The sequence below is a fragment of the Colias croceus genome, chromosome 9 (genome assembly GCF_905220415.1).
Source record: "Colias croceus chromosome 9, ilColCroc2.1".
Taxonomy (NCBI): Eukaryota; Metazoa; Arthropoda; class Insecta; order Lepidoptera; family Pieridae; genus Colias; species Colias croceus.
Window position 1 is genome coordinate 1,503,569 of NC_059545.1, and position 14,875 is coordinate 1,518,443.

Consider the following 14,875-nt stretch of genomic DNA (forward strand, 5'->3'; position numbering starts at 1 on the left):
ACCGCTCCTTCGAGTAGACCAATTAGGCCGCTCCTTCGAGTAGACCAATTAGACCGCTCCTTCGAGTAGACCAAAATGCATCGATCGAACCGTACGATAATAATTATCGTACAAATACGATAATTTTGTGCCTAAGTTTCACTTTTACCGTGGTTTCATAAAACCACACAACATTTTTTTATAACGACTAAATTATTACAAAGATAAACGAATAACTTGAATGGAAGCAACTTGGCAGTTACAAAATATGCAAAAACTTTCAAAATATAATGTATAATAATATTTTAAAATCACGTGTATTTCGAACAGTATTTATTTACATTAAAAATAAGTAGCCAATACTTTATTTACATTATTATTTAATTCTGCGTTAGTTTTACTATCATATACAATAATTATTGATCTAGTTGGCTTCCATTTAACATTATAATTGCAAATAACTTCCTACGAACCTTTAGATTTAAACAGAACGGACTAAGCAGTAAAACGTTGGAAAACTTATGACTATGGCGATTAATTGGCGAAATGTGGAAAATTAGGGAAAATTAAAAAAAAAACCTATGTCTATAAGGAAAAAATATTTTGACTAACTACAGTAAGAACCGAATTAGAGATCGATACAATTTCTTACGTGAAATATACTAGTGTTGTATTACTATACACGCTATAATAAAATATAAATTTATAATATAATCTATGTGTCAAAGACATTAATTATAATATTATTATCATAATTATCTCTAATATATTTTTATTACATAAAGAATATGGGTGCTTTTTATACGTATTTTACATCGTGTTGCCAAGTATTTCCTATTAAAATCTCCCAAAATAAATAGAAAAAATAAACAATAATGTTTAAACATTTAAAAAATCAATAATTGAAAATCATTTACGATGTTTTCAATATTTTATTAGAAAAATAATGTATCTGTTATACTTTGAACTAGATGTGGAAAATAAAATTTTTGGCATTTCGAACACCATTTTATTGTTTATAAATCAAATATTTATAAAGATTTATTTGAGTCTAGATGCACTAACAGTTACAAAAAATGTTGTCAATTAAGACCTTTTAATTTTGATAACTACATCCAATTATTACCTACATCATTTTCGTTGATAATTTTCATTTATTTTAACTTTGAAAAATTCCCTTATAACAATATGAAGCTAAAAATAAAAGAGTATGTGAAGACTTTAAATGTCATTACGACAGGACCCGAATTTAGTAAAATGCGAAAAACGCGGCGTTCGAATCGCGGACGTACTGGCGTTTTTTTGAGCTTTTACAAAAAACGCCGCGTTTATTCGCCCATTGAAATTACACAACACCAATAAAAAAAAACAGTTATTTATATTTATTTCCATTAACAATTCAACGCCACATGGAGTCCATGTTTCTCGATGTATCGCTGTCTCGCTTCCGCAATCATCTGAGCTTTCCTTTCTTGGTAACTCATCTGTCTTTCTTTAGCCGTTTTGGGGAAGACGCCTGTTGGTGCAGGGGTTACGTATTTCGGTTGCGCCTGTGAGGTGGAAGGTTGCGGTTCGATTCCCGACGCGGACGGAGGCTCGGGCGTGTATGGAGTGATGCCTTCTAGGAAGTTTGTTATTGTCACGTCGACGCTTCTTGTTTTCGCTGAAAAATAAAAATAAATAACATCATTATAATATGGAGGGTTTACCATGTATGAGATAAAAATAAAAAATTTCAACTATCTTAAAAAATCATTTGAAAATAATTTATTGCGTTGCCAAAAGTCGTAGAACAAATGTTGTTACTTATGAATTATGATGTTAGCTATCTTGTCCTGCGAGGTTGCTGGTGTTTTCCAAGTAACCCTGTTTAAGAAGCGCGTTTCTCGTTTTTTTAAGCTATTGCATAGCTTCTATCGCAGGCCTTGAGCGCGGGGACCGAATCGAGAAATTCCGTAACGAAAAAACCTCACGCTCCCCACTCCGACGGGCGGAGGTGTGGCTTGAAGGCATAGCATGCAATAGCGCAACCGCGACAGTCCCCGAGTGACACACGTCTTTTTTAAACTATTTTTTTGTAACAAACTCACCAAGATCCCTCATAATGTCCTGCAACGGGACATTAGGCAGCACTTCCTTCACTTGCCGCGCCAACCTCGCGCGCTCGTTGTTGAGGGGCGGGGCGAGGGGGCGGGCCGGGGGGCGGGGCGAGGGGCGGGCCTTGCGGATGTCCTCCCACGTGAACTCGGTCGCTTCTATCTGTTGGGGGAGGTCATTGTTTTTTTGAAGTTATACTTATTTTGGCGCGATGGAGAAAAATTATGAGAGTGAATCTTTACGATGCGCGCGCACACCGACACCTAAATTTAACAGCATGAAGTTAGTTCTAGGTGGTGTGTAACTATGTTCAAGTTATATAACTTAGACTAACTAGAATATATATTCTAGTATTTTTTTTCCATACGCCAAAGAAGTATAACTTCTAACGCGTATACATAAGCACACACACTCTTTTTTTGTATTTTTATCTTAGTGTCAATGCGTGTTTTTTATAGCGGCTATGCGTTTTTAATAGTGGCAGAGTAGTATTAAAAATTAGAAAAATTAGAAATGGATGTGTTCACAATTGAATGTGTTTTTTTTTTCATTTGATCTGGGAATAGTTTTTTTTATACTGATATTCGTTGCATTTGAAAAGTCTGTAGCGGGTATAGGGAGAGGTCAATCTTGACAATCAAAGGTTGTTGATGATTATGGCGATACTTTAATAAGCGTTACGTTACCGGTTCGGTGCGTGCAGTCTTTCGTCGCGACCTCGCACGTAATTTATGGACGGTCCCTTTGTGTTTCGGTCGTAAAGAGCATTGTATATTCATCTTTCACCTGGCAATTTGTCGAATGATATCGCTGGCCAGCTGCAGTGGCCCACGCTGGCCCACTCACCTGCAGCGCGGCGGCGATGGCGCGCCGCAGCCGCTCGGCGAACACGCGCTCGCAGTCCCCGCGGCGCTCGAGCGGCGCCAGCGCGCGCAGCGTGTACACGGAGCGCGCGGAGGCCAGCGCCCACAGCGCGTCGCGCCAGCGCCCCGCCCACACGCAGCACGGGTGCGTGAACGCGCGCTCCACCGCTGCACGCACATACACACATACAGACAGCCGATATACACACCGCTGTACACACATACAGACAGGCGATATACACACCGCTGCACACACATACACACATACAGACACCCAATATACACACCGCTGCACGCACATACACACATACAGACAGCCAATATACACACCGCTGTACACACATATACACACCGCTGCACGCACATACAGACAGGCGATATACACACCGCTGCACACATATACACACATACAGACAGGCGATATACACACCGCTGCACGCACATACACACATACAGACACCCAATATACACACCGCTGCACACACATACACACATACACACATACAGACAGGCGATATACACACCGCTGCACACACATACACACATACAGACAGCCAATATACACACTGCCAAGGAACTCATACAAACATATAGACAGGCAATATACACACTGCCAAGGAACACATACAAACATATAGACAGGCAATATACACACCGCTAAGGAACACATACAAACATATATACAGGCAATATACACACCGCTAAGGAACACATACAAACATATAGACAGGTAATATACACACCGCTAAGAAACAATATAACCAGATATGTAAATACACATTCACACAAACGCAATGCAACACGACAAGAGTACGTGACCGCGCAGCCAGGCGGCGTGACATCAGGGCATACACGTTACAAAACAAAATAGCTATCGCGCCATCTTACATCACATATCACACGTGACATCATACATCACACGTGACATCCCACGTCACACGTGACATCCCACATCACACGTGACTTCCCACATCCCACATCGCACACGGCACGTGACATCCTACATCACACATCGCACCTGACATCCCACAACACACATGACATCGCACATCACACGTAACATCCCACATCACACACCGCACGTGACATCCTACATCACACATCGCACCTGACATCCTACATCACACATCGCACGTAACATCCCACATCACACTTGACATCCCACATCACACCGACATCACATATCGCACATTTTTTTTCTTTAAATGACCCTTTCTAATCGCAATATTATGTTATTAATAATATTTTAAAATACATCTTTTGTTGCTATGATAGCTGTCCACTATGTATTCTCAGATGTGCTTGAAATCAGTTTGCCATTATTTGTAAATAGATATCATTATATAACAATAATGAACAATAACTTGCATAAAATCACTATTAATTTTCATTTATTAATATTTTTTTTGACCCCTTAAAGTCATATATTTCAAATCTACCGGAAAATGTTCCAAATTAAATTTCCCACAGAAAAACTGAAAGAAAACTCACTTATAGCAATAGGTTGCACCCTATTAGGCAGCGGTAAGCTCCAATCCGTGAACTTCAATAGGCCCTTGCCGTTCGTGGGTCCGCCCTCCGGTTGCAGCAACACTGGCTTGTCCGGGTGCTCCGCGAAGTGTTGCCTGTTGGGAAAACATTTTGACATAAAAAAACAGTCCAATATACAGGATGTCCCACTATTGGCTAAGCGCGAAGGGTCTTGTAGTTTTGCATACACTGATCACGTAAAAAATACTTAAACAACAAAATTACGTCAAAAATTTTTTGCTAAATTTTCCTGAATGGGTCATGCCAAAAGTTGTTAGATGCTCTTTACTTAATAATTTGATACTGGCAAGTTATACACCATCGTAAACACTAGTTATTTAATGTCAAATTTAAATATGGAACATATTTGAATTCAAATATTTTTTGCTCATAAAGGCTTATTTTTGTGACAATCTGGCGAGAATTTGCTTGCAACAATAGAACTCAATCGACGAGATTTTCGCGCTATGATTTATTATGATTATAAAAAAGGTTTAAAACCGCAAGAATGTTTTAAACTTTTGGTTACTACTTTTGGTGAATCTGCTTGTTCACGAGCAACAGTTTTTAATTGGTTTGCTGAATTCAAAAGAGGACGGGGAAGCTTTGAAGATGAAGCGAGGACAGATCGGCCGCCAACCGCAGTCACTAAAGAAAATATTCAAGCAACAGAAAAATTTATTCGCGAAAACCGACGAATTACATATGTAGAGCTTGAGAGAGAACTGGGTATTGGATCAGCAGCTTTGCAATTCATGATCACCTTTCTCTCCGTAAGCGTTGTTCAAGATGGGTGCCGCACAAACTAACCGATGAGCAGAAAGACCGCCGGGTAGATTGGTGCCGATTTATGATAGAGAAATTCGACGGAGGCGAGAAGAAAAACGTATACGATATACTTACAGGTGACGAAACATGGCTGTATAACTACGACTCCGAAACAAAACGACAATCGACTGTATGGTGCTTCGATAATGAACCAACACCAACGAAATGTCGTCGTGCACGCAGCACGCAAAAACAAATGATTGCCTCGTTTTTTTGTAAGACCGGTCATATCGCTACTGTAGTGCTAGAGGATCAAAAAACAGTTAATTCTGAGTGGTATGTGTCAATTTGTGCCCCCTCAGTATTGTCAGCTTGGTGTGACAAGCGACCGAAGTCAGGAACCCGGCACCTTCTTTGGCACCACGACAACGCCTCGGCGCACACGTCCGCCAGAACACTTGATTTTTTTAATACACAAATGTGTCTATCCTGCCTCACCCACCATACTCTCCTGACTTGGCACCTTGTGATTTTTACTTGTTCCCCAAAATTACAGAAAATTTGAAAGGAAATAGATTTCAGAGCAAGGAATATGCACTGGCTGCCTATAATTTCGAAATTTCCGAGGAAATCTGGAAAAGAGTGGTCAGAGGTGTTTTCCAAGTGATTTAAACGCATGGAAAAGTGTATACATGCTCGGGGTGAATACTTTGAAAAGATAGATATAAGTAACAAATAATAAATATTTTGGTTTTCGAGTATCTAGTTTTTTTTGGCATGCCCCTCGTACCGCATCGCTTATGTGAGCATTTTGTAATCTTAAACAATAGCTCACGTGCTAGTGACAAAGTTGGGCGGGTTGCTTGTTATGGGTGTACACGTAGAGTTTTAAGAATTCATCTACATATTTGAAAAAAAAATGCGTCTGGTAATTTATAAGTATTTTTTACGTACTCAGCTTATGCAAAACTATGTCCTCCTTTGAGCTTAGTATACCAACAGTGGGACACCCTGTATATCTGGGAATAGGATTAATTATCTAAATTAATAGTTTATAATAAAAGAGAATAAGAAATGTTTCATAAACAATTTTTGGTCCGAATTTTCTATTAAGAATCTATGAATATATTGTCTGTGAATCTATGATTGTCTAGGGTAGATTAATTTGTGTTTTGGTTGTAAAGAAATGGACGATTGTATTTTGTCACTGGTAAAGGGATAATAAACTAAATTGAGCTAATTTGGCGTTTCTATTGTGACACCATCCCCACATATTAGAAAGTAGTAGTAAGTAAATAAAAGTAAGTTTATTGTCATAAAATCATAAATGATTGTCCGAGTTGAAAACTGTATTTCGATTATCTGTGGCTTCAAATTAAAGTTACAATTTTGAAAATTTGAATCATGTATGGAGAGAAGCTGCAGTTAATTAAAAAGTTATTTAATAAATTTATCATAGAGGGTTACTTACTTTCTAGCAAACTGTGATGTATTCTTTATTCCCAAGGTTGAGGCAAAAAATGGCGGCACCTTCCATTTTCTTAACTGAATTTAAAAAAAATATGTACATTGTACACATATAAATTTTGATTACTATTTTTAACTAGGTTCATTTAAACATGTGTATAGTATTACCACTAAAGAATTTAAACACAGTCTAACTTTAAACCAGGGATCTGTCACTTTAATAGTTGTCTATGTGAATTAATACGACAAAACCAGATTAGAGAGAACCCGCGCTTAAAGATAAACCCTGTCTAAATTTTTTGAGGTAAGACAGTAACGGTCAGTATTAACACAGTTGACAGATATGTACTACGTACATACAGTTAGGAAACCAAGCCCCCCCCCCCATGAAATTATGACGTATAGCTATAGGGCTGTTACTTTTTGATATTTAACCGACTTGAAAAATAAAGGAGAAGGTTATCATTTCGAATTAATACAGCTTGTAAAAGTAAATACGTTTTTATCAGTGCTATATTTCGAAATCTAGTTTTGTTATGGACGCCGAAGGCTATTTAATGTACCTAAATTATTTATAATGCTTGATATTTGAATTATACATATATTCAATAATTATTTTAAACCAGAATTTACAATACTTGTATGTAGGTATACCTACTAAATTATTTTTAAAACGATAAATTAAATTAAATTAAAAAACACAAAATATGCAAAAATAAATTAAATTTATTATTATACGAGCATCATCAGTGATCATTCGACTTCCGCTAAGAAAGGTCGCGTCGCGTCGCTCACGTTTGGGCGCTAGTTAGTGCTCGGGTATTGCGCTGACGCAGCAACCTACAAATCGTCACGTCTGGCCGCGTGCGGTCGCCGCGATGACCCAGTTACTGAAAGTAACTCACATATTTGTGTAAACAAAGTGTTAAGGCGAAGCTATAACTTTTAATTAATTATGGCTCCGACATCTCCAATCAAACTAATAACTGAAACAGAACACCTGTTATATAAACACTACAGTGAAGAAAAAATACAACGAGAACATCTCCAGAATTTAGTACATGACCTCAAAGGTCAAATAGAAAAACTTCAGCAAGAGTTGAGTTATATCCAAAGGCAAAAAAGTACAGACCCAGACAAAAAAGATAATAATGGGAAGCCAATGCAGGTCCAGTACGAGACGGATGAAGAAGAGCTTGCAAAGGAGACAGAATGGGTACGACAGAAGAGTAGAAAAAAAAGGAAATTGAACACATCACTGTCCCCACCATCTCATCAAGCAGACGAAACTACTGCAAACAAAGAAAATGTGAAACCTAAGAAACAACCTTCACCACCACCCATAATTGTCGAAAACGTAAAAAACTATCAACAGTTTTATGATCTTCTTTCGGAAAATCTAATGAAAGATTCGTTCATCATGAAAATGATGAATGGAGAAAAAGTTAAAATAAATTCTAACGACGGTGACTCATATCGCGCTATTACCAAGCATTTGTTACAGAACAACTGCCTTTGGTATTCTTATGAAAATAAACAAGAAAGGCCGATTAGGGTAATGGCAAAAAACCTGCACTCCTCATATGTGCCAGCTAGAATACTTGAAGACCTGACATCTAAGGGATACAAAATCCAGGACGCGGTCAACAAACTGAGCTGGAAGAACAAGGAACCCTTAAACATGTTTATGCTCTCTTTCGATAAGGATGAGGACATAAAAAAAATATATGGAATTAACTCTATATTAGGCTGTAAGGTGGACATACAGCCCCTGAAAACATCTAAGCTGATACCACAATGCAAAAGGTGTCAAGCGTACGGCCACACACAAAAATACTGTTCAAAAGAACCCAGATGTGTTAAGTGTACAGGCAAGCATTTAACAAAGGATTGCAATAAACCAACTACAATGAAGCCAAAATGTGTTCACTGTGGAGAGCCTCATCCGGCTAACTATAGGGGATGCACAGTGGCTAAAGAACTTCAAATTATTAAAAACAAAAGCATAAAAAGGAATGCGCAGCCAAATCTTCAAATTCCAAACAAAGAAAAAGTAACTAAAGTCAGTAAACTTACAACAACAAAAGAACTTTCGTATGCATCCGTGACACGAGGAGCGCAGCCACAAACATCCTCACAGTCACACAATAAGCCACTAAACCAACTTATGGATGAAAAAATGAATACCATCTTAAAGCTTTTAACCTCGTTTGATGAGAGGCTTAAAAAACTTGAGGAAAGCAATAAAGGAGCTTCCAATTAATATAAACAATAAAAATGTCGAACACATTAAAAATTATGGCATGGAATGCAAATGGACTGCTAAAACATCAGAACGAACTAACAGCAGTCCTAGACATAGAAAACATTGATGTATGTCTCATCTCAGAGACACACTTCAACAAAGAATCCCACGTAGAAATCAAAGGCTACAAAGTTTATCACGCGCTGCATCCCCATAATACATCAAGAGGAGGAAGTGCTGTCATTATAAAGGAGAACATCTACCATTATCAAGTAAATAAATACGAAAAAGAAGAAATACAAGCAGTGGCGGTCAGTGTAAAAACTAAGCATTGTCCTATAACCATTTCATCCATATACTGTCCACCAAGGTATTCCTTGAAAGCAGATCATTACAAAAGCCTTCTACACGATCTTGGAAACAGATTTATATTAGGAGGTGATTTTAATGCTAAAAATGTATACTGGGGTTCAAGACTGACCACAACCAAAGGAAGAGAGTTACTATGTGCTATTAGAGATACACAGTGTAAAACTTTATCGACGGGTAAACCAACCTATTGGCCAACCGACCGACAGAAAAAACCAGACTTAATTGACTTTTTTATTTATAAAAATATATCACAAAATTTTCTTCACATTGAGGAAGGTTATGACATGAGCTCAGACCACTCGCCTATCATACTAACTATAAGTGAGAGCATAATAATGAGGGAAAGCCATCCTACTTTAGTAAATAAATATACTAATTGGGAAAGCTTCAAAAAGGACTTAGAATCTGTGATAGAATTACAAATTCCTTTAAAATGCCAAGAAGATCTGGAGCATGAAATCAGAAAATTTATTGTTGATATACAGAAAAGCGCTTGGAATAATACACCTACTGTTAGAAAAAGCAAAAGATCCAATAATTATCCGCCAGAAATAACAAATCTTATAGCCAAAAAAAGACAACAAAGACAGATATGGCATCATACGAGATTTCCACATGATAAAAAAGTCCTTAATAATCTTACTAAAAGACTGAAAAGAACAATTCAAAAGTTTCAACATGAATCAATGGATATCTTCCTTAGTCATCTAACTAGTGATCGTACAACAGATTACTCCCTTTGGAAAACCACAAAAAGTTCAAAAAAACCAATGACGCATATCCCACCAATCAAAGATGTGAATGGGAAGTGGGCAATCAGCAACGAGCAAAAAGCAGCAAGATTTGCACAACATCTGGAGCAAATTTTCAAACCCAATGAAGAGAATGAACACTTCGCTTTAGTAGAAGAAACAGTAAATGATGAGCTAGAAATAAGACTAGTCACTCCAAGAGAAGTATCCAGTGAAATTAAACGACTTAGCCGAAAGAAAACACCTGGCTATGATCTCATTACTGGAGAAATCCTTAGAAACCTTCCGCGGAAGGCTATTGTCAAACTAACTACAATCATTAATGCTACCTTTAGGCTTAAGTGTGTGCCTGATGTGTGGAAAATAGCCGAAGTAATAATGATACCAAAACCTGGTAAACCGCCACATGAGACTACTTCATACCGGCCGATCTCTCTGCTGCCGATCATGTCAAAATTATTTGAAAAACTATTCTTGAAACGGTTAAAACCCATAATCGAGGAAAGAAACTTAATTCCTGAGTACCAATTTGGATTCAGAGAACGCCATTCTACAATAGACCAAGTACATAGGATAACCAATATAATTGAAAAGGCTCTAGAAGAAAGAAAAGTTTGCTCCACGGTATTTTTGGATGTGGCGCAAGCATTTGATAAAGTATGGCACGAAGGGCTTATATACAAACTAAGAAATATGCTCCCAAAACAGTTTGCTGATATCTTAGAGTCTTACTTATCACAACGTATGTTTAGAGTAAGGCAAGATGATGCATATTCAGAGCTTAAGCCTATAAAAGCTGGAGTACCGCAAGGAAGTGTCCTGGGTCCTATTTTGTACTTGTTGTACACTTGCGATATTCCTGAGTTAGAAAACAACACCATTGCAACATTTGCGGATGACACAGCTATAATGGCTACAGGTGACACTCAAGAAGAAGCAGTAGAAAAAGTTCAGACAGCTGTTAATACGATCTTTGACTGGACGAAAAAATGGAGAGTAAAACTCAATGAGTCTAAATCTATTCACATAGACTTCACAAACAAAAAGCCAAATTATCATCCGGTATACATAAATAATCATGTAATACCTTATCAAAATACAGCTAAATATCTGGGTATGACTCTAGACGCAAAGCTTCGCTGGAAGGCTCATGTCAAAAAGAAACGCGAGGAGCTAGAGCTTCGCTATAAAGCTATGTACTGGCTAATTGGCAAGCATTCTTCACTCTCAAAGCAAAACAAGTTACTCTTGTATAAACAAGTCCTTATGCCTTTGTGGACTTATGGTAGTCAGCTTTGGGGCTGTACTAAACAAAGCAATATCACTATCATACAACGATTCCAAAATAAAGTACTGAGAGAGATCGTGAATGCTCCTTGGTACATTAGAAATGACGACCTACATCGGGACCTTAAAGTAGATCTCGTCACGGACATAATTAAAAAGAACGCCGAAGCTCACGAACGCAGACTTCACCATCATGTGAACGTCGAGGCTATCCAGCTCCTTGACAACACGGACATAGTGAGAAGACTGAAAAGGACAAAACCTTTTGAGTTAGTTTAGTGAAGTGTCAGTGTAATATAGTGAGTGCTATTCATAAAGAACACATGAACAAAGTGTCTTCGCCTTAAATAGAGACATTAAGAAAAGTGTTAATGGACACATTCTTAGACATACTATACCTAGCAAATTAAGTTAGATTTATATTACTCATTAGCCTATAGTAAAAGGCTAGATCGTAATTTTCAATAATGATACCTTAGGTTCATTATTTTAGGTAAAAAAAAAAAAAAAAAAAAAAAATTATACGAGCATAGAACCTCTACCTTTTTGTTTTAGGAAGAAAAAAAAATAGTTTGACAGGCTTAGTGCTTGACAAAGTGGAGACGCCACGTATCGATAAAAATACAATAATTATACTATCTATCTTTTTCTTCCCTAATATTTACGTAATTATGCACATATAAGTTTAAACAAGATTTTTTTAAGGTTTCCTTTTTTTTATATTTTCGTGCTCTTCTAGATTGCGTAAAAGTAGATGCGACCTTTGAACAGACTGGACTCCTAATAGTGACTATTTGTAGCTATCATTTTGGTAGAAAATATGTCAACTTAATTTAAAACTCATGCTGCCATATCTATAGAAATTAAAAAATAGTCTCTTTTTAACTTGTAGTCAGATACGGTATTTACAAATATATTTATTGAAAGGGCTACAAACTGAAACAATCGATATTTATTTAATGTGAATTGACATCACTTTAAACTTTTTTCCATACTATATTCAAAATCTATGGATGTGTCACCCGCTACTATCGATCCCCCTCAATACCCTCGAAAACACGCTTGATGGGGGGGGAGCCATTTCGAACATTTTGTATGAAGTTTCCTTACTGTATGTATCTGTATATTGTGGTATTAACATGCTCACATAAAATCAAATACAAGGAATCACTAGAAAATTAATATTACATATTTAGTTTATTGACTTTGCACTGAATTGTATTATGAATATTAATTGAACAATAATATAGGCAAAAAGGAGAAGCACTCACAGTGATACTGCCAAGCGCGTGAGACGCAGCCAACGAGTCTAAACACGACACATAGTTTGCGACGAGAACACTGCATTTGGGATCTCTACTGCCTGTCACCTTTATTTGGACACCTGCAGGAAAAAAAACACCTCCTTGTTATGTTTAACGCATGAATATTAAGGTCCTTAGGGGTCGATTTTCAGGTGAGACTTACAAAAAAATGTCACAGTGTGGCAGGACACAGAAGGCTACGCTACTTGTCCATACAGAAAAGTAAAGTAGTTTACATGTGAGTTTAGAACTGACGGGTCCTGGGTTTGATTCCCGGTGTGTACTTTAATAATTATTGTGTATTGCAGTTACATATTACAGATACTTAGTTCTAGTCAATTATACTGTATTACATTAACATTTGTGAAAAAATTGGTTCACAATTTTTTTGTTTTTTCCAGTGTACAACAAAAAAAGAGTCAAGGACAATTCATAGGATGAAAATGATGAAATATAATTTTGCTTAAGCATAAGTAGAATAAATTGTATGAAAAATATTCACAATAATCTATAATCTATATTATGTAATCTATTCAGTACCATAAAATCTATTTATATTCCAATATGTTTGTTACCTTCACAATTTAAATTGTTATAATACCAGATATGGATGATTGATTGTGATTTGTTATCAAATACATTTTGATTACAGATACATAATTGTGTTTTTATTTTGCTACTAAATGACCTAGTGAACTTTGTATTGTAACATAAATTAAGTGTGAAAATATGCCTATTACTAATTTATTTTTCTGTTTAAGCCATTCACAAATAGTAGCGAGACATACAAATGGCAAGTGATATTTATTTATTAAGATAGGTAGACACTGTGTTGACACTTCTAAAAATAACTAAAATTATGTTTATTACTGTGAAGTGAAACTTCTTTAGGTGCGTTGAGAGTAAAATTTCAAGGTCGGGTCATGGCAATACCCTCACATCATGAAGTGAAGCAACAATTTTAGTATCATTGAAACTTGCCAAAGAAGTTTCACTTCTGACAGGTGTGCTCAGCACACAAACTCTATATTTTTTACTATAGATAAGAACAAATTAACTAAATTTGACAACAGGTGTAAGTGTCACATTCCAAACACCTTACAAGCCTATAAACATTAAGTAGTAACAAGTTTATTATACTAGAAAGAAGTATTAAGCTATAACATAGCTTCTATCGCGGGCCTTGAGCGCGGGGACCGAATCCAGACATTCTGGATTCCGCTCGGACTGGCGGAGCTGTGGCTTGAAGGCATAGCATACATTAGCTTTACCGCGGCAGTCCCCAAGTGACACACATATTTTTTTATAGTCAGAACAATAATTTCATTATTACACAGTTGATTCAGGTTACAAATTACCAATATTCCTTATTTTCCTCACCAATAAACATGTTCATTTTCCTTACATGCATGCAGAGACTTTATAAAACTAAAATTAAATTTAGTCTGCAAAGCATGCAAAAAATGATTCATATATGAATGTGATTCCATGTCATAATTCTTCTGAATGCTAAATCTTAACTAAATGGTTTCAGTATTACAATATGTTATTGAGCAACTAGGCAAGTTGTAACACACTCCAATTTCTATCCATTGTTTTAAATTGGTGATTAATAGTTACAAAATTGTATTTGAACTGAATTCTAAAGAACAGAATATAGACTTACCAAAAGTCAAGCACGCTAATGTTGATATCAACTGCCTTGCAGCCGATTTATCAGGCAGTATGAAAGAGGCAATCCACAGAATCACTGCTAATATTATCCTTATCAGCAATAAAAGTAAACCAAACGGTAAATATAACAAAAACTGTATGGGATTATCGCCGCGAAACCTGAAAATTAAAGCCGAGAATTATCACCTTATTAAAATTTTAATCTATTAGAAATATTCATTTGGCAAACTTTCCCTTGAAAATTGCAAACACTATCCTACCTTTCGTCATTGACAAGCTGTTCCGGCGTTAGAGCCATATTCAGTATGTTTATTTATATTACTAATATCACCTATTAATTACTAACAATATCACTTGATTATATTCATAAATCGAAAAAATTATAATAGAAAAAAATTGATGTGATTTGTGATGCTTGCAAGTTGCACTTTTGACGTGACAGCTTTGACACAATGAGATATGACATGATAACAAAGACAATACAGACTATAGCAAAAAATAATGGATCTATTTAAAAGTTTTTTATAATTTAAAATT

The 14,875-nt window shown here is 36.5% G+C and overlaps 1 protein-coding gene across 1 annotated transcript; it reads right to left on the reverse strand.

Moving 5' to 3' along the window:
• Positions 1-429: 429 nt before the first annotated feature.
• Positions 430-14,781, reverse strand: LOC123694133 (lipid droplet-regulating VLDL assembly factor AUP1-like). The gene is made up of 8 exons (XM_045639451.1): positions 14,599-14,781; positions 14,331-14,497; positions 12,632-12,744; positions 6,709-6,782; positions 4,431-4,564; positions 2,923-3,107; positions 2,070-2,238; positions 430-1,642 (listed from the first exon to the last, which is right to left on the reverse strand). Exons 1-8 carry the CDS (start codon positions 14,634-14,636, stop codon positions 1,371-1,373), a joined length of 1,152 nt encoding a protein of 383 aa, XP_045495407.1. The 5' UTR covers positions 14,637-14,781; the 3' UTR covers positions 430-1,370.
• Positions 14,782-14,875: the final 94 nt, after the last annotated feature.